The sequence below is a fragment of the Artibeus jamaicensis genome, unplaced genomic scaffold, assembly GCF_021234435.1.
Source record: "Artibeus jamaicensis isolate MK-2021 breed Jamaican fruit bat unplaced genomic scaffold, CSHL_Jam_final contig_402, whole genome shotgun sequence".
Classification (NCBI taxonomy): domain Eukaryota; kingdom Metazoa; phylum Chordata; class Mammalia; order Chiroptera; family Phyllostomidae; genus Artibeus; species Artibeus jamaicensis.
The window spans coordinates 8,592,995-8,612,761 of record NW_026521818.1 but is presented as its reverse complement, the minus strand read 5'-3'; the positions used below and the strand labels follow the sequence as shown (position 1 = coordinate 8,612,761).

At 36.1% G+C, this 19,767-nt stretch overlaps 1 protein-coding gene across 3 annotated transcripts in view; it reads left to right on the top strand.

The window, feature by feature from the left end:
* PGGT1B (protein geranylgeranyltransferase type I subunit beta) overlaps window positions 1–19,767 on the top strand; it is a 57,347-nt gene that overhangs the window by 24,812 nt on the left and 12,768 nt on the right. For all 3 annotated transcript variants that reach the window (XM_037167052.2, XM_037167053.2, XM_037167054.2), the window contains 4 exons: window positions 437–504; window positions 1,626–1,777; window positions 2,790–2,922; window positions 10,238–10,283. In XM_037167052.2, the coding sequence (XP_037022947.2) occupies window positions 437–504; window positions 1,626–1,777; window positions 2,790–2,922; window positions 10,238–10,283 (399 nt within the window). The remainder of the gene's footprint in view (window positions 1–436; window positions 505–1,625; window positions 1,778–2,789; window positions 2,923–10,237; window positions 10,284–19,767) is intronic.

Below are 19,767 nucleotides of genomic sequence, written 5' to 3'. Positions count from 1 at the left end.
GTTAAAGTAAAAAGAAACTGGATGGGATAAGGATTCTAGATCCTTTCGTGTTACCAGCAGTTACCTTGAACATGTTACTTGTGAGCTTTTGTTTTCTGTTCTGTAAAATGAGAGACTAAAGATGTTGATCAGATAAGGAAAATATGAAAACTTTTTATACACAGTAAAGTGGGTTGTAAAATAAAGGTACATGGTAGAAAATCATTATTTTGTCCTGACTTGTTTGGAAATCAAATAAGCAAATTTCCATAAAGCTCCTTGAACAGACCTGGCACATGGTAAGCATTCAACATTAGCTGCTATGAAAATGGAGGTAGTGATGACAAAGCTTTGGTACTAAAATAATTCTGTTTCTGAGAGATGTAATTGAACTGCTTTAGCATCTGTACAAAAAAGTAAAGGATACTTTAAATAAGTCTGTGTTTTTATTTTCTAGGATCAAATCTAAATCGCTGTGGTTTCAGAGGCTCTTCATACCTGGGTATTCCATTCAATCCATCAAAGGTCAGGATTGGGAGAAAGGAGGAGGGAAGTGGGGAGATTTGAGTGAGAAAGAGTATTTAAAAAGGATACCATAAGAACCAGGCTTCCACATTTCAATACAGCTCCATACTGTCTAATGCATATTACAAACTGGAACTCTTTAAGTGAAAGCTATACCACCTTACTTCCTGGAAGAATGCGCAATACGCATACACAAAAATTATGTCTCTCTTATGTCCTGTGTGTGTTTGTAAATTATTGGTGATTTCCTGGAGAAAATGAAATTAAATCACTCAAGTGCTTGATAACTTGCAGTCTAAAAGTCCATGCACTTACATGCAATTAGAGAGGGACTTTATAAATGGTTCTCATTTCTTAGTTAAAAAACAACAACAACAAAACACTTACAACAGCAATAGCGAAAGACCTAAGTAGTGATGAATTTGTTGACCGTGGCAATAGGCAGAATATCTTCAAGGTTTCTTCCAGAGGCTTTGGTACCAGCACACACAGGTGTAGAAAACAGTGAGTCCTAGCAAAGTAAGGAGCTTTTTTCTTTAAAGAAGCAGGCCCAGAACAAGCTTTGTAGTGTTTCATCTGCGCACAGAGTACCAATTTTTTTCTACAGTGGCAAGAACAACTTCATCATTTCGTCAAGAGGTTTCACAAAATAGAAACTTTTTCTTTGATGAGATCGGTTTGCTTCTATAATGGTTACAAGCTATTATCTGGTGACATTCAGTGTCTCAAGGTTTATATCCAGTTGCAATCTGAGGACAAACAGCATGCTGCCAGTTTTTCTGCTTCAAAATTTAGGAATAGTAATTTTGGAGAAGGTGACATGATTTGATAGAGACACTGCTTAAACTTTTTTCCTCTGCCTTAAGCTGTAGACCGATTTGCCTATGTCACAGTCATGAATTTGCCATGGCGTTTTCAATCTTGTATGCCCATTGCTTTTAGCAGGAAATCTGAAAACAAAGGATTTGTAAAATACAAATACATATAAATTTGAGGTTTGTTTTTCTCAATCAGATAGCTATACAAATTAGTATAGTAAATTACCTATTTACTGAAATTATTTAATAAAATAAGTTTTTATTTCATTTTACTAATTAAGATTGTATTCATTTTAAATTCAGAATCCTGGAACAGCCCATCCTTATGACAGTGGCCACATAGCAATGACCTACACTGGCCTTTCATGCTTAGTTATTCTTGGAGACGACCTAAGCCGAGTAAATAAAGAAGCTTGCTTAGCAGGTTTGAGAGCCCTTCAGCTGGAAGATGGGAGGTACGGGTCATTCCTTCTTACTTTTTAAAAGAAAAAATTTTTTTAACTGCAAAAAAATGAATCTAATTCTATACTAGAACTTTAATGTTTATTATAAAATCTCATTAATCTGAATTTTTATTCCTTTGGTAATAAATAGGAGAACAGCATGAGCATTGAATATTATATTCTAGTATAGATAGTTTTCTTGATATTTTTAAAGGACAGAAGAGGAAGTTAATGAGTTTATTAATATTTGACAGCTTGTGCAATGTATCTAACTAAAGAAGAATTTTCCTGGAGTTTTAAGGTGACACTTTTTAAACCTGGAGGTGATATAGCAGTAGTGTTTCTGTCTAAAGAAAAGACTGCAGACAAATTCTGCTATGTTCTTATTTCTCTGTTGCATCTAGTGTTATCTCTATTTTCCTGGTGGTATTTTTAAAATGCTGCTCTTGATGAGGGGAAAATTAACATCAACATATAAGCTAAATTGCCATTAATTGGAAATACTATAAATCTAAATATTTTCCTCAGCAGGCACATGTGACTAATTTCTCAGTACTTCAACATAGTCTTTGTTTACTGCTGTCTTTGTTTATAAACAAAGGAATAGATAAGAGATACAGTATATTACCTCTGTAAAACTAATTAAGTAGATGAAAAATTAAATTAAAACACTATGATCAATTAATTTATGGTTATCTATATATAGTAAGAAGAAATGTCACATAGCAAAACCTGGAACTTTTTTCTTTTTTTGGTCATTGTGTCATAGCTGTTTCAGGCTGAGAACAAAACTTTGGTGGCATTTGGGAGAAGTAACTGTGGTAGTATGTAAAGCTACCCAGAAATCAGAACTTCGGAATAATGATTGAGAAATTATTTTAGATTATTCAAGTTAATAGTTCTTTATTGAATAATGCAAGTAGTATATGGTTTTTAACCCATATTTGGTTTTTAAAACTGTATTCGTGATAGAATAAAATGATAAAACAGTATTATTAGTAAATCTCATTGTTGTTATTTTCAGTTTTTGTGCAGTACCCGAAGGCAGTGAAAATGACATGCGATTTGTATACTGTGCTTCCTGTGTTTGCTATATGCTGAACAACTGGTCTGGCATGGATATGAAAAAAGCTATCAGCTATATTAGAAGAAGTATGGTGAGTTATGTTGCTAAATTGACTTTTTTAATGTTGTTATTGGTATATCAGGGCTGCAGTTTAATGCATGGCTCATCTCTTCCAGCAAGAATATGAAATAAGAGCAAAAAAATTGCTTTTTGAGTACGTCGTATATCCGTATAACCATATAGAAATAATAATTCAAGGACAGATTGACTGTTTGACCATTAAAATTTAAATGTGATCTGATGGTATCTAAAGAAACAATGTCTTTTTCAGAAGATTTGTCTGTATTAGAGGCAGAAAAAAATAGTAAAATCTCAAAGGCAAATATTGATAGTCTATCCTAGCAGGGACCAGTGGGGAGCCTTAGCCAATCATAAGGGGAAATTATGGCATCTTTGGTGAGATTATTCTTATATTGTATGTGAAGTGTGAGTTCCTTAAGCCATTTTGACTTGCAAGACCCAAGTGTAACCAGGTTGACTGGACTGACAATAGATTTTTTTAATCACTTTTGGTTTCTTACTCATTTGTTTTAGTCTAAGGTTTATTTTAAGGAGAATACCAACCATATTATTTTTTCATAGAATCTTTTTATTGACAGTTGTAAGAAAATCTTAGTCTCAGCTAGAATTATCCTTTGCTCTACTGTGTAGTCTCATATAAAACTGGAGAAATTAAAGTGTTGCTTCCCAGGTTTAGTATTTTCCAAATAAGAAATTTTTTACTTTTATAAATTACAGTATTTAAGACTGTTAATTTCACTTTTTTACTAGTCAGAATTTTAAAATGAAGATATAAATTCTTAGGAAAATGGAATTATTTTTAACTGAATATGCATGTAAATCAAAGTTCATAGAAGGTATAGATAGGACAAATTTTTAAAAAGCTTTGGAGGCAGAAAGAACAAACCTTTAAAGGAGTTTTAAAAGGAAAATAGATTTATGTTATGTACAAGAGTGGGTGATATGAATTTTGGCATGAATACTAAAGAAGTAATTCTATATAGTCTTGGTGCATTGTACCAGTAATGTTAACTTGGATCACTTGGTAAAGTTGGTGTATGCCAGATTTTTCTTTGCACAATTAGCATTTTTCCCTTTGTAATTATTCAGCATCTCATTATGAGATATTTGGAGACTATAATTTTTAACTACTAGTCAATACTAGCACTAGTATTATGCATTTATGATTTTCCAGTTCTATCATTCCTTCTGTAATAATCAATTGAAATTCTGTTACCAGAAGTTTTTCCTTTGCCCCTATCTACACTTCACTGGATTCTAGATTCTTGTTGTATTCAAAGTTAGTATTCAAGGCTGTTATCTGTTACCATTATTTATTTTGCTGCTCACATTGTCCCAGATTTAGCCAGTGAGAAACCTTTCAGCAGGCTTTTTTTCCTTTTGACATGCCTGCTTCATTCTTTAAGCATCTCCTTGCTTTCTGGCACAAGATATTTCCAGGTTCATCATTTACTTTCCTAGCCTCAGCCCTGGACTCGGTTAAATCTTCAGGGAGCACTGGTTTTTCTTATTGGAGGGTGTTATTTAGAAACCAGGATTTGGGCACTGGGTGTGCACATCGGTAAGGGGGTATCATTGCTTCTAACTCCTTCCTTCCCCAGCAGGCAGAACTAGAAAATGTATGTATGTATATATGTATGTATGTATGTATGTGTATGTATGTACACAGATACCCCCTTACAGATTTTTGTATCTATTTCTATATCTACTTCTATATTAAAAACCAGGAGTCCATACTGATTGATACCTCACATTTCAGTCCAACATCACAAGGTCCATTTTAATCTTTTTTCATTTTAACTCCCTTCTCTGACACTGATAAACAGGGCTCCATTATCCAGAATGACTTTTTGTTTTAAATCCTGAGGTTATATATTCAAAATATATTTAAGAAAGACTTAGCCCCAGTTTGTGTGGCTCAGTTGGTTGGAGCATTGTCCTGTAAACTGAAAGGTCACAGATTCAATTCCTGGTCAGGGCACATACCTGGGTTGCATTTCTGTCCCAGGTTGGGGTGTATATATGAGAAGCTCACATCCACATTTCTCTCCCACTCTCTCCATCCTTTCCCCTCTCTCTAAAATCAATAAGCATGCCCTCAGCTGAAAATTGGAACAAAGGGGGAAAAAGCTTAGTTTCCTTCTTTTATTTCCCCCTTTAGTATTCTGTTATTTATTGGAAAAAACAATTAAGTTTGTTTCTGTTTGGGTTTCTTTTTAGGACATCCCCCACCCCTACATACACACACATACACTGTGTTGATTTTATATATTTCTGTGAAATATTAACCTGGTTCTGAAAGTCAGAACTATACAAAAAGGTATATCCAGAGATTGTAACTCTTGGGGGCCTCCCGTCCTGTCAGTATTCCACCCCTATTTTTAACCATGTTATTTACCACCTTATTCCTATTCACTCTGTGGGCAACCGTTCTTATTAATTTTTAGGTTGTCTTTCCTGTACTTTTTGATGAGCAGATACATATATTTTTATTTCTCCTTCAATTTCTTACTAAAAGGTACTGTACCCTAAATGCTTTTTTGCAATTTGCTTTTTTCACTTAACAATATAGCTTGAAAATTATTCCATATCAGGTCATGGAGATTTTCCTCTTTTTCTTTTTCTTTTCTTCTTTTTTTTTTTTAAACAATAATAGTATTCCATTGTGTACAAGTGCCATAGTTTTTTTTCAACTATTCTACATACAGAATACATATTTTCCAAGTACAATGTTGAAATTAATAACCTTCTGCATATATGCTTATGTATTACTGAAGATACATCTTTAGAGTAAATGCCTAGTAGTTGAATTACTTGATCGAGACAAATGCATGTGTAATATTGTTAGATGTTGCCCATTTTCTCTCCAAAAAATATGAGCTAATGTATGTTCCCATAAATTTAGAACAGTGCCCATTTCCATATAGCCTCACAGATTAAATATATTTTCTCCAGTTTTTACCAATCTGGTGGGTGAAAAACGATATCCCAATGTATTTTTAATTTGCATTTATTTTATTAGGAGTAAGAGTGACCATTTTCTTAACTCCAGGCCTATATAAAACAAGGCCTTAAGCCAGATTTGCCTGCATTCCTGGTTTGGTGACCCCTGCTTCTAGTCCATTATTTGGTTTTTTGCTGTAGATATTCCAAATTTATGTATGTTCTTTCTTTGCTTATCTTTCATATCAACCACTTTCTCTTTGACCCTTGTTTACTTCTTTATCTCAAGAGAATTTTTATTCTCTTGGCTATTCTGTCTTTCTTTAATGATTGTGTTTTCATTTGAGACTATTATTCTTTAGGCATCCTGTAATTTAGTCTTCATTTCTCAGCTTATTTGGTCTTTTTCTTCTTTTTATTCTCTGAAATCATTAATTCTCTATTTCTTTTTACTGATTTTTTTTTCTGTTTTTCGTTTAGAATTTTCTTTCTGTATTTCCAGTTGCTTTTCTGAGGACATGTAATTGAGTTTGGGGTGCTGTATGAGTTTTCTTCTGTTTTATCACTGTTTGGGGAGGTAGAAGTAGATTTTCATATACTAACATGTTTTCATTTAAATTGCTGTGCCTTTAATTTAATTAGTTTGCATAGACTTGTCTTTTCTTGTTTACTCATTTAGTATATTATTTTTCCTTACAAGAATTTTTAGTTTGCCAATTCTTCAATGCAAACAAAGTTTGATTTCTTTTTTATTTTATATAACCATTTTATTTTAAAGTGTATTTTATTGATTATGCTATCACAGTTGTTCCATTCTTTTTTTTCCTCTTTCTCCCCTCTGCCTGGTACCCTCATTCTCTCCAGCAATTTAGTGCCCACCTTAGTTCATGTCTATGGGTCATACATACAAGTTCTTTGGCTTCTCCATCACTTATACTGTTCTTAACCTCCCCCATTCTCCCCATCACCAGCCCACTGACATCCCTACAAATGATCTGCATGTCTATGATTCTGTTCCTATTCTAGTTGTTTGCTATTTGTTTGGGGGTTTTTTTTTAGATTTATTGTTGATAGTTGTGTTTATTCTCATTTTACTGTTCATAGTTTTGGTCATCTTCTTTTTCTTAGTTAAGTCCCTTTAACATTTCATATAATAAGGGCTTGGTGATGATGAACTCCTTTAACTTGACTGCACTTTATATCTGGGAAGCACTTTATCTGCCCTTCACTTCTAAATGATAGCTTTGCTGGATAAAGTAATCTTTCCTTTCTTGACTTTGAATACTTCTTTCCAGCCTCTTCTTGCCTCTAAGGTTTCTTTTGAAAAATCAGCTTGTAGTCTTATGGGAATGTCTTATAGGTAACTGTCTCCTTTTCTCTTGCTGCTTTTAAGATTCTCTTCATATTTCTAACCTAGGGTAATGTAGTTATGATGTGCCCTGGTGTGTGCTTCCTTGTGTCCAACTTCTTTGGGACTCTCTAAGCTTCCTAGACTTCCTGGAAGTCTGTTTCCTTGGCCACGTTGGGTAAAGTCTCCTTCATTATTTTTTCAAATAAATTTTTCATTTCTTGCTCTTCTTTGTCTGGCACCCCTGTGTTTTGGATGTTGGAACGTTTAAAGTTGTCCCAGAGGTTACTAAGCCTCTCCTCATTATTTTGAATTCTTGTTTCTTCATTCTGTTGTGGTTGAATGTTTATTTCTTCCTTCTGGTCAAAATCATTGATTTGAGTCCCAGTTTCCTTCTCTTCACTGTTTGTTCCCTGTACATTTTTTTTTATTTCACTTTGGATAGCCTTCACTTTTTCCTCTATTTTGCAACCTTCCTCTACCATTTCTGTGAGCATCCTGATTACCAGTGTTTTGAACTCTGCATTTGGTAGGTTGGCTATCTCCATTTTGCTTAGTTCTTTTTCTTGATTTTTGATCTGTTCTTTCATTTGGGCCATATTTCTGTGTCTCAGCACACCTATTACATTGTAAGGGGTGGAGCCTTAAGTGTTTACCAGGGTGGGGCAACTGACCGTTGTGTGTTGTGTGAGGAGTGAAAGAGGGAATCATGCTGGTTGCTCTAAGCTCTTGCCTGGCTTTTAAGAGATTTGCAGTTTCTTCTGCCACCACAACCGCCACAGGTTTTTTTACAGCCAGAGGTTCTGAGGCTTTATTTTGCCCAGGCTGGAACCCTGGGTTTCGTGGTCTGTCTCACTCCCCACTTGTTCCTCCCAGTTTATCCACATATGAATCTGGGACCACCTGGTCTGCCAACTGCCTTGCAGTGGGTCCTCTCTGCCTCTTCTACCAGTCTGGTTAAAATTTTCTTCTTTAACTCCTTGGTTGTCAGGCTTCAGTACAGTTTGATTTTATGGCAGTTCTGGTTGTTTTTGTTTTTTAAATGGGTGTTTCCTTCTTTTGGTTGTGTGAGAACATGAAGTATATGCCTTCATCTGGTTTGAAACTCCCAAAGTCTGACATCTTTAATGAATGTTGGGGGGTTTTTTTGGTTTGTTTGTTTTTTTTTTTTTTTTTTAGTATTGGCGGGGTTGTGAGTTCTATGATATTCTGGTGGGAGAGAGGTTTTCTTATTTCTCAGGTCTCTGAATTTTGCCCATTTGAGTTTCCCTTTGCACGCTGCCACTTTGACTCGCACTCTCTTAACTCCCGTCCGTAAAGTCAGTGCTCAGAAGTCTTTCAGTTCAGGCATTTCTCTCTCGGCATGGTAGTGCCAGTCTATAATAATGTTTATGCATGCCGAAATGATACAGAATGATCTTTATCATCAACTGGTAAAGTTACAGTTGTTTTGTGACCTTAACAACTTTTTTCTAAAACACTGAAAACTCTTTTACTGTCATTTATAAATGTATAGAGAATTTTTTTTATGGTAAGACCAATATTTATTTAGTACACTGTAATTTAAAACATTAGCAAGATGAGAAGTAAAATGTTTTCTTTGTAAAAACATTCATCAAGAGTAGTTTAGACGGTGCTTTGCTTCTTCTCATATGGCTTACAATGTGGAGTGGAACAATCATTTTTTCTGTCTTGGTAAATAAATGATTGTGCTGCTTTATAAGTTTGTATCAGCTTCTAACATTTTATCCTTTGCATTTTCATTTTTGCGCTATATCTTTTACGAGTTTCTTTTATGTGTAGTTTTTTTACCATTTTCACTTCTTAGAATATCTTTATTTTCTTCATCACAACCACTTTCTTCACCCATGTAGATGTTTGGCCTTTACATAGTTGTTCTGACTGTAGCACTGTCAGCATTCCCACCGTGTTTGGTTTGTTTCACTTCCAGTGGTATTGCTTTTCTTTTCTTTACTGCACTTTCATCTTTGTAGCCATTGTCATAACCTCTTTTGGCTGTGCCTTTTTATAAATTGTAATGTGGGTTTATCACTAGGAGAAAGGGACAATACAACCAACTACCCACTTGCTGTCTCTGCATTAACTGAGTAACGTGCAGTGACAAACTACTAACAGACTTTGAAAAGAGTGATGTGATTGGTCACTTGTCATGATGCAAATTTATTATTTATGTAGTGATTTGTGGACTGAGGAGCTAGCAGGAGGTTTGTATTTTATGCAGTTGCTCATAGTTAGTGTACTGTGGTTTACTGAAATTTGAGCCATATTGTGTTATTTAAGCTATGGCACCTCAAATTTGTGCATATGGGAGCTGTGCAAAGCGAGGACTGCCTGTATTTCACATTTAGGGTGAAGTCTGTCTTTCAGGTAGTGAGTTTAGATCAATCTCAGACCTGCCACTAGCTCCCCTCCTCGGTCTTTCTCGTGATTTTTCAGGTTGCTCTTCCTCTCTGCACACTTGTCAAGAGTATGAGAGATGGCTTGCTGGGATGTGATGTTTATTTTTCTATAAACAGGTGATTTGACGCTTGAGCATGTCTTGCAGCCTTGCTAAGGTTTCAGTTTTATATGGTTATATTGTTTTGATTTGTTAGGATATGGGGGGGGTTAAATTTTAGGCAGTCACCATTATCCTGAGCTACTCAAAAGCTTCAGAATAGATTTGTTTTGTGTTTATAATGTGTTTTTAGTATAAAATCCTTACATCTTCCTTAAACACATATATTCTTACAAGCGGGAGAGGAATGAGAGTTGAGTCTTTTTACCAGGTAGAAATGAATACAAGTACGGTGCCATCATTTTGAACAGTCTACTGTCAGAATGTGCCTAATGTATGCTTTTAGTAACTTGGTGTGGTGAATAAGGCAAGAAAGGTACTTGAAAATTCCTATATCTACTACTTTGTGGAAAAGATATAAAGGAGAAATAAAATTAGATCAACAAAAATTAGTATAATGACAATTTAATTTAGTATTATTTCCCTATTAAACCAAACAATGTTTTTCTTTTTCAGTCCTATGACAATGGGTTGGCACAGGGAGCTGGACTTGAATCTCATGGTAAGGCATCTTAAAATAAGTAAACATGTAGTTTCTTTAAATAACATCATGTTATCTTCCACATGGAGGACCCCAGAAGTGTGTCTCAGCTCTTTGTTCAGCCTGACCATCTTCTTTCCTACTTCTCTCTTTTGACACTATTGTACTAGTTTGCACCTCTTCTAGGTCAGTAATCATTCATAAACTATTCCAACCAGAGTTTTCATACAGTATTTTCTAGTAACCTTCTCAAGTGTTAGCTGCACAACAGTATCTTGGGGTGATGTTTTGTTGTTGTTGTTTTTGGTTTTAGGTTTTATTTATTTATTTTTAGAGAGGGGGAAGGGAGGGAGAAAGAGAGGGAGAGAAACATTGATGTGTGAGAGAAACTTTGATCAGTTGCCTTTTTGCACATCCCAACTGGGGATCTGGCCCACAACCCAGCCATGTGCCCTGACCAGGAATTGAACCAGCAACCCCTTGCTTTGTCAGGTGACACCTAACCAACTGAGCCACACTTGTCAGGGCCTTCGGATAATTTCTTAAGATATTGTTAGAAAATAGCAAGTTTCCTTCTTTGGCATAACACTAAAAGGCTAGATGCAGAATATTAAACATGAATCAGTGAATTTGTGAAAAAAATTTAAAAGTTTTATTTACCTTCCTTAATGAATTATCCTAAATCATAGTCATGAAACATTTTGTTGCATAATGTGTGTTCAATATATTGATACAATCTCTCCTTTTACATTTTTTCCCACTTTTGGCACAACCAAAATAGATAACAGTCACTATGTAAGCACATCAATAGCCTAAACTCTTTCATGTTGAATATTTCCACATAGAAGTAAATAAGCTTTCATGCTCCCTTTTAAAAAAGAAAGGCCGAATCAAGCAGGCTCTTGGAGTGAACTCCTTGTTTCATCTTCATCTCAGCAGTTCTTTTTGCTCCCCTGTGGTGCCCACCCCTCCCCCTCCCTATGTGAGATACCATGGAAAGACCAGGTCAGTATTCAGGTCTCGTCCCTGACACCAGCTGTGTGATCTTGGCTCCGCACTTAGTATCTCTAAAGGCTGCCTCGTGAACAAGTAGAAAATTTTGTATTTTTTTTAAGATTGTTGTTAGAATTATAAGAGATAGGAGGTAAAGTGGATTATAAACTATAAAACATGTATTAAAAGATATATTTTTTTAATTTTATTTATCTTTAGAAGAGAAGGAGAGAAAGATCAATGTATGGTTGCTTCTGGCGCATCCCCTGCTGGCCTGCAACCCATGCATGTGCCCTGACTGGGAATCAAACCTCGATCTTTTGGTTCGCAGGCCCGTGCTCAATCCACTGAGCTACACCAGCCAGGGCTAAAAGATATTTTTAATATATATTTCTCGATTTCATACCCTTGGAAACTTGTCCTATCAGGTATCTTTTCTGTCTCTCACATCTTACTCTGTCTTTCCGTGTAGGTGTTTGTAGAGTGTGTCACTAGGGGCTGCATAGAAGACTGTCTTGGATTTCCTCTGAGGCCACACTAATTAGGACACAGTTAATTCTTGTGTATGCCATCATCTGTCTGAGATTAGCAGTGGGGCAAGCTGGAAATAGCAGTTATGTCACTGGTCATCACCACTTGGTAAGGAAGGATACACTTGTCGCTACACAAAGAGAAAACCTGGCATTTGTAAGAATTTGTGTGAAGGTAGGGTCTTCTGCTCACTCTTGTAAAGGATGTTAATGGGCTTACTTGTTGAGGGGAGCTTCCCAGCTCCCCTCCAGTATAGGAGACATGTGAGACTGACACTGTTGTTCCCAAGAAATTGGGGTTACATTCTTTGGGATGTGGAACAGAGAGAGCTGCTCAAACATGATACTCTCTAAGGGATCCGGGCAGGAAAAACTCTTGCTGGGTCACACAAGCAGTGATTTTGAGTCAGTATGATTTGCCTAGGATTGTACCCATCAAGATCATCAGTGATGGACTGTGGTTCATGCCAAAAAACTTCCATTCTTCTTTTTCTCTAAATTCAGCTTGGCAGGTTGGAGGCCTGAAATTCCAAAGGAGGGTTCTCTAACCGCGGTGCTCCAGTTTATTGACGTACCACTAATGGGTGCTAGGTGTGCCAAGCTATTGCTCCCTTAGCTTTTGGGACAGCCAAGCAGGACCTGGGTGTCTAGAGACCCTGGTAAGGTGGCCTCTGACCAGGAGCAGCCACCTCAGGACACTTTGGTATATCCTACAAATATCAGATATTCTTGTTCTTTTGTGTGCTTTGAGATTAGATAAAGTCCTGATTGGTCATCCTGTGAAGTCATTGTATACTCCCTTTTTCTTCTTTCTGTTAATCTTTTTAGAATAGTGGTCCAAATACACTGTTTGCCCTTCTACAAAAATAGGTTGTTTTTTAAATTTTTTCTGTGAGCCTTCATCATCTTGGGGTTTCTCCTTTAAAGTCATGAATAATCCTTATTTCAAATCCAGTGTCTCTCATTCCTTATCTTCTTTTTATTGAAGCATTTGAAGCTGTTAACCTCTCCGCCTTTTTTCTTGGAATACCACATTCTTCTTTTCCTCCTTCCTGACAGGTTTCTGGTTCCTTCACCATTTTTTGTTTGTCATTCTGATCTCTTTACTTCAGTCCAACTTCTTTTCTTTTTATTGTATTTTCCAGTAGCATTTAATGCCCTTATTTTCCCTTCCCCCCTCTACCAACTTTCTTCTTTTCTTTGGGTAGTTCGATCTTTCTAAATCTCATGGCTCTGGTACTTGCTCTTCTTTGTAGAGAATCCCCCCTCCCCAATCCCAGCATACATCTGGCTTTATTTCACATCCCTTTAGATCTGGGTTCATATGATATTTTTGGATAAGCCTCCTATTAAAATTGCAAACCACCCACATACACACTCCCTATTTAGAATCACAAACCAACCACATGTACGTACACACCCTGTCCCTTATCCCCCTTTCTGGCTTTATTTTTCTCTGTGTCACTTATATTTTAGCTATTTGTTCACTGTCTCCTCACCTGACATAAGCCTCATCAGAACAGAGATTTGGGCCTGTTCTATCCACTGCTGTGTCCCCCACACTGATAACACGTGTGGCACACAGTTGAACGAACCAGCAGGTGGTTCTTTATCAATTACCCCTGTGTTGATGTCACCCAAACTGTGTTTCCAGACATGTGATACTGCTGCTGAGCTGCACAGCGCCCTTCCTGCCTGCCTGCCTGCCTGCTAGGCATAGCTCCTCTGGTCACTTCAGCCTCTAAGCTGCACATATTTAAACCATTGTTCTCCTCTTTTCTTCCTCCTAAGCCTGTTCTTGTTATTCAGGAAGGTGGAACTACTACTACTAGATCTACTGATCCTTCAGAGAAGCCAGAAATCCAGAATTTTGGATGTTTTATCTCTTGTTCTGTTACTTTGTGTGTGTATGTGATTTGCCAGTCATACCATTTGTCCCCTGTAAGAAACCAGTTTATAATGTTTGATCCACAGACTGAAGAGAAAATAATTTTTCTTATTTAGCTGCTGCTGTACCATGTACTCTCATTTAATCCTCATTCCAGGCCTCTTAGGGTAGTCATCTTTGTATTAGATTCAATCAGAAAAGCAAAGTCACTATGAATATTAAAGAACAAGGAATTATTACAGGAATAAGATTTTACATAGTTGCAGATGAAGATGGAGGAGGAGTAAGGGTCTGAAACAAGTAGTTGTTGGATTGGGAAAAAGCCACTGGCAAGCCCTTCTGAAGCACTGATGCAGGTGGGCACGTGAGGCTTTGCGGGGAAATCTGGAAAGCCAGGTCCATCCAGCTGCCAGAATGGTGGGGTCTGTGGAGGGCTGTTGCTCCTGCATCCATTTATGAACCCGGTGTCACAGGGGCAGAAAGTAAGAAAAATTTGTAATTCAAGTATATGGGAGCATAAGGTCAAGCAAGAATCAGCCAGCACCTCTGCCTTTGTCTCTTACCACCCCTAGAAACAACCTGGGCAGTGGCTGCTGCTTCACTTCCACCTTACAAATCTTATACAGATTTCTCTGGCTTCAGGCCATACAGGAAGTTCTAGCTTAGACAAGTTATATAGTGCAAAACCTCTGCAATAATTATTGTCATTTACTCAGAGACCTGAAATTATTATAGGCTGGAGAGTGGGTAATGTGTTCTCCAAGTGTTCCTACATGTCTCTTCACCTCTGGATTTTGCTAGTACTCTTTATTTATTTATTTTTTTTGTCTGAAATGCTTCCCCTCCACCTGCTTTTCCTTGTTTCCCTTTTCTTAATCTTTACAGTTTTTCCTGTCTTTCTATGCTTGGTTCCAGTGTCACATTCTCTGAAAATTTTATCATCTAGTGTCATTTCCCTGCCCCAGCCCTAAGCAGTTCCTCCTTTTTCTCCATTTCCTTATATAATCCTTGGTTCATACCATTTTCCTGACATTTATCTCGGTTTACTTGATTTTCTCTGCTAAAACTGATCTTGTCTTTTTCATGTCTTACTCCGTATGCCCTTGTATGTCATAATGTTCAGTGAGTATTTAATGAATTGGTTATCCTGTGTTCTACTCTGTATCTCAAACCTGAGAAGGCTGAATTTGTGATGTGTGCCTCTGCTACAGTTCGGTAATAATCAAGTTTCTTATTGTGCTTCTCTTCCTAATTCTGCTGTCTAAATGTTATTTAACACATTTTTTGTTGTTTGTTTGTTTGTTTTTTAATTCACGCGTTCTTCTCCAGCTGCTGCCTAGCCTGGAGCCTATTTGTCATGAAAACTAAACAGGCATGTTATACCCTTCTAGACCCTGGTCATGTGATGAGTCCATTTATCCTAGTGATTCTCTTATGATGGTATAATTTGTGTGCTTTGCAAGAATTGGATTTCCCTGCTTTTCTAGGATTAAAACTATTTGTTCTCTCAGAATGCATAATAAAAAAGTAAAAGTTCAGATAAATTAATTAGATTCCATTATTCTTTTAAAATATCTCTACTCTTTAATCCAGAAGAGAAATAATAGTAAACTCTTTGGCCTGATTTCATCGAAGTATTCAACTTCTTTGAATTTACCTCACTTGACCCTTTTCATGTGAAGTATAAAACGGTGTGCTTATTTATGTACGTAATTATTTCTCTTTCTACATTATGTGTTGACCATTTCGAGTTATACGTTTCAGAGCACCTCGATTATTTGGTGTATACAAATAAATACTACTTAGAGAATGCTTAAAATTGAGCTGTACTACCCAATGGAAGCAATAATTAACTTTTAACTGTGCTACATTTTTAAAATATAAGTAAATCAGCACAAAGAAGCAGAGTCAGGAACACCTTTAGCCGACACCTGGAGGAACTGGAAAAGATTGTTTAAAGAGAACCTCTATCGTCCCTTCCTTGATGTTTTATGACTGAGATATTGTACATACATTAATTATCCATATAACCAAAGAATATCACTTTAAGTGGCAAACTTTTAGTAATTTCAGAAGGAAATCTTATTTGTATGTGCCTTAGTATTTTTACTTTTAATGCGTCTGAGGAGGGAGGCTATTTTTTTCCATTCTCTCTCTGTTTTTATTGTTTATGCTATTATAGTTGTCCCACTTTGTACCCCATTTCTCCCCTCCATCCAGCCCACCCCCGTTTTCCATAGTCAGTCCCCTCATCATTGTCCATGTCCGTGGTTCTTCATATACGTTCTTTAACTAATCACTTCCCCTTTTTTTAATCAGTCCCCACCTCACCCTCCCCACTTACAGCCATCAGTTTGTTTCATGTTTCTGTGTGTCTGGTTCTACTTTGCTCATTAGTTTATTTTGTTTATTAGATTCCTCTTATAAATGAGGTCATATGGTATTTGTCTTTCACCAACTGGCTTTTTTCACTTAGCATAATAGTCTCCAGTTTCACCCATGGAGTTGTAAATGTAGAAATTCCTTCTTTCTTTCTGCTGTGTAGTATTTCATTGCATAGAAGTACCACAGTTTTTCTCTCTACTCATCCACTGATGGGCACTTAGGCTGTTTCCAGGTCTTGGCTATTGTAAATAGCACTGCTGTGATCATAGGGGTGCATAAATTCTTTTGAATTGGCGGTTCAGGAGTCTTCAGGTGTATTCCCAGAAGTGGAATCACTGGGTCAAAAGACAGTTCCATTTTTAGTTTTTTTGAAGAAATGCCATACTGTTTTCCACAGTGGCTGCATTCTCATCAGCAGTGCACTGGGGTTCCCTTTCCTTCACATTCTCACCAGCACTCGTTTGTTGATTTATTAATGATAGCCTTTTTGGCATCATTAATGGTGCCAGTGGTATAAGGTGATATCTTATTGTGGTTTTAATTTGCGTGTCTGTGATTGCTAATGATGTTGAGCATTTTTTCATGTGTGCGGGACATCTGTATGTCCCATTAAAAAAATGTCCCACACACATAAATAGACACTCCTCCTTGGAGAAATGTCTATTGAAGTCCTTTGCCCGTTTTTTAAGTGGATTATTTGTCTTCCTGGTGTTGAGTTGTACAGATTCTTTATACATATATTTTGGAGATTAAGCCCTTGTCTTATGTATCACTGGCATATATGTTCTCCCATACAGTCAGTTCCCTTTTCATTTTGATGATGGTTTCTTTAGCTGTGCAGAAGGCTCTTAGTTTGATGTTGTCCCATTTGTTTATTTTTTTCTTTATTTCCCTTGCCTTGGGAGATATATTGGCAAAAATATTGCTGTGTGAGATATCTGAAATTTTACTGCCTATGTTTTCCTCTAGGATTTTTATGGTATCACCATTTATATTTAAATTTCATATCCATTTTTATTCTGGTGTATGATGGAAGTTGGTGATCTAGTTTCATTTTTTTCAAGTAACAGTCCACTTCTCCCAACACCATTTATTGAAGAGACTCTCTTTACTCTATTGTATGCTCTTGCCTCCTTTGTCAAATGTTATTTGACCATGAAGACATAGGTTTATTTTTGGGCTCTGTTCTGTTCCATTGATCTGTGTGTCTGTTCTTATGCCAGTATCAGACTGTTTTGATTACAATGCTTTGGAGTATAGTTTTATACCAGGTATTGTGATCCCTCCAATTTTGTTCTTCTTTCTCATGATTGCCAAGGCTATTTTGGGTCTCTTTTGGTTTTGTATAAACTTTTGGAATATTCTAAATCTGTGAATTATGACTAGCATCTTAATAAGAATTGTGTTGAATCTATAGATTGCTTTGGGTAGTATGAATATTTTAATGATTCACAAACATGGTATATGCTTCCACTTATTTGTATCTTCCTCAATTTCTTTCTTCAGTGTCCAGTAGTTTTTTGAGTACAGGTCTTTAATGTGGCTCAGTTGATTGGGTATGTCCCACAAATGTAGAATAGAGGAAGACTATTTTCCTACCTTCTTCAGCCAAGGTATACTGAACACAATTTAACCTTTTCTTGATGAATTCAAATCATTACTGTGAGAAACAATTTTTGTACTTTAATATAATGGTGTAATACTCTTGAAATTTTTAAAAGCTTGTAGGAATTGTTGATCTAATCTTATTTGGCTCCCAAGAAGATGTTCTATTTGAGTTCTTGTACCCGCTGTTGTATCATATTCCTTAATTTACTTACTATTGAGATGTTAACTGTGCTTCCTTGTTGTTTTTATGCCTAACATACTGCTTTTAATGTAGGCTTTTGAAACTAGTTTTGTAGAATTTTATGTGAAACAAGAGCCTCTTAGGGATGAATTTTAGTAAATGTAGTTTAGCTTAAGTATAGACTTTGTAATTACTTTTTATGACTACTCAGAGCTCAAATTTCAGGAGTTAATATTTTCAAAATTGGGTGATTTAGGCAAAGTAAAAAATATTTTTACTTTGAATTGTGTGAGTTTGCTTTAAAGAATCCTAACAAGTAATTTGGATAGTAACAATTTAGTGTTTCATTTTACTTTTTGGTAGTTAGTTTTAAAGATGACATACTATGAGATGCTTTATATTTAATGATCATATAATACCAGAAGTTATGTCTAAGTTTTCATGAAAGAAAAGTTGAAACTAGTGGGTTAGTGAAGAGGAGATAAGTTGTGGTTGCTTAATAGAAGTTATTCTAGAAGGTTATAATAATTTTTTTTTAATTTTCTGTTTTAATTTACTCATGACTAGCATAAATCTCCCAACTAATTGGGAAAAATTCTAAAGATTTAATAGTTCTTACTGACAGTAATCCATTTGATTTGATAGCTGCCTTAAGTTCTCTATAGTGAATGCTCACTTTTCCTTTTACAGAGAACACATCCAAGATTTGTAACAGCAGAAGGAAAGTTACAGGATGAGGAATATTAGGAACTGTCATCTACTTAAATAGCTGAAATAAATAAAAATCACTAAGTGAAATGGTAGTAAATAAAAAATATAAGTATTTTTAAATTGTTTGGAAATGACAAAACATAGTGCCAATGGAAAGTGTTGTTTCCTTTCTTTATGGAAAAGTACTAACTTTTTATTTCCTAGGAAAGTAATTAGCTTTGTGGGCATTTTGGTTTTTATTGCTACTGTAACATTTTTACTACAAACTTCGGGGTATAAAAGAACAGGAATTTATTCTCTTACAGTTCTGGAGGGCAGAAGTCTAAACCTCAACAGGGCTGGTTACTTCTGGAGGCTGCAGGGGAGAATCTGTTCATTTGCCTCATCCAGCTTCTGGTGGCTGCCACCATTCCTTGACTGGTTGCCAAATCACTCTAGTCCCTACTTCCATAGTCATGTTGCCCCTTCTTTATGTAGTTTAATCTCTTCTGCCCTCCTTTTATAAGGACCCTTGTGGTTATATTTAGGGCCTACCCAGGTGATCCAGGATGAACTCCCCTTCTCAAGATCCTAAACTTAATCACATTTGCAAAGTTCTTTTTGTCATATATAGTAACATGCACATGTTCCAGGGATGAGGATCTGGATATCATCAGAGGGGCCTTATTCATTCTACGGTAGTGAGTATGGATACTCACTTTCCATCTACTTCCAGCTACAGTTTTCTTTTCTCCTACCCACACATACTCTCTTCCTCCTCCCTCACTCAAACTTTTTTTCCTTAAATTTCTTAAGCTGACTAAGCATCACATCTGTATACTAGCTTCTGGCTTGTGTGTGTTATATGTGAAAATTAGCCTGTAGCTTCAGACAGATGAAAGCTCAATTCATAACAAATATACTATCTTTAAGGGGATTAAAATCAGACTCAGGTGGCGGAGTCCTATACAGGGAATAATAGTTTGTCCTGCATTTTAGTTCCCACTCTGCCATTAACTGTTTAATTTTGAACAAGTTCTTAGTCTCCCCAAGCCTTACTTATTTTTGTAAGTAAAGTGTTTCTTACTATTTTAAATTATTTTCAGTTATTTTCTTTTTCATCAAATTAATATTAAAAACTTTAGTGCTAGTGACTATTTAAAATTATTGTCTTTTAAATTTAAATTATTTTTTTGTATTTTTTAGAGTTATTTAACCACTTTTTTCCTC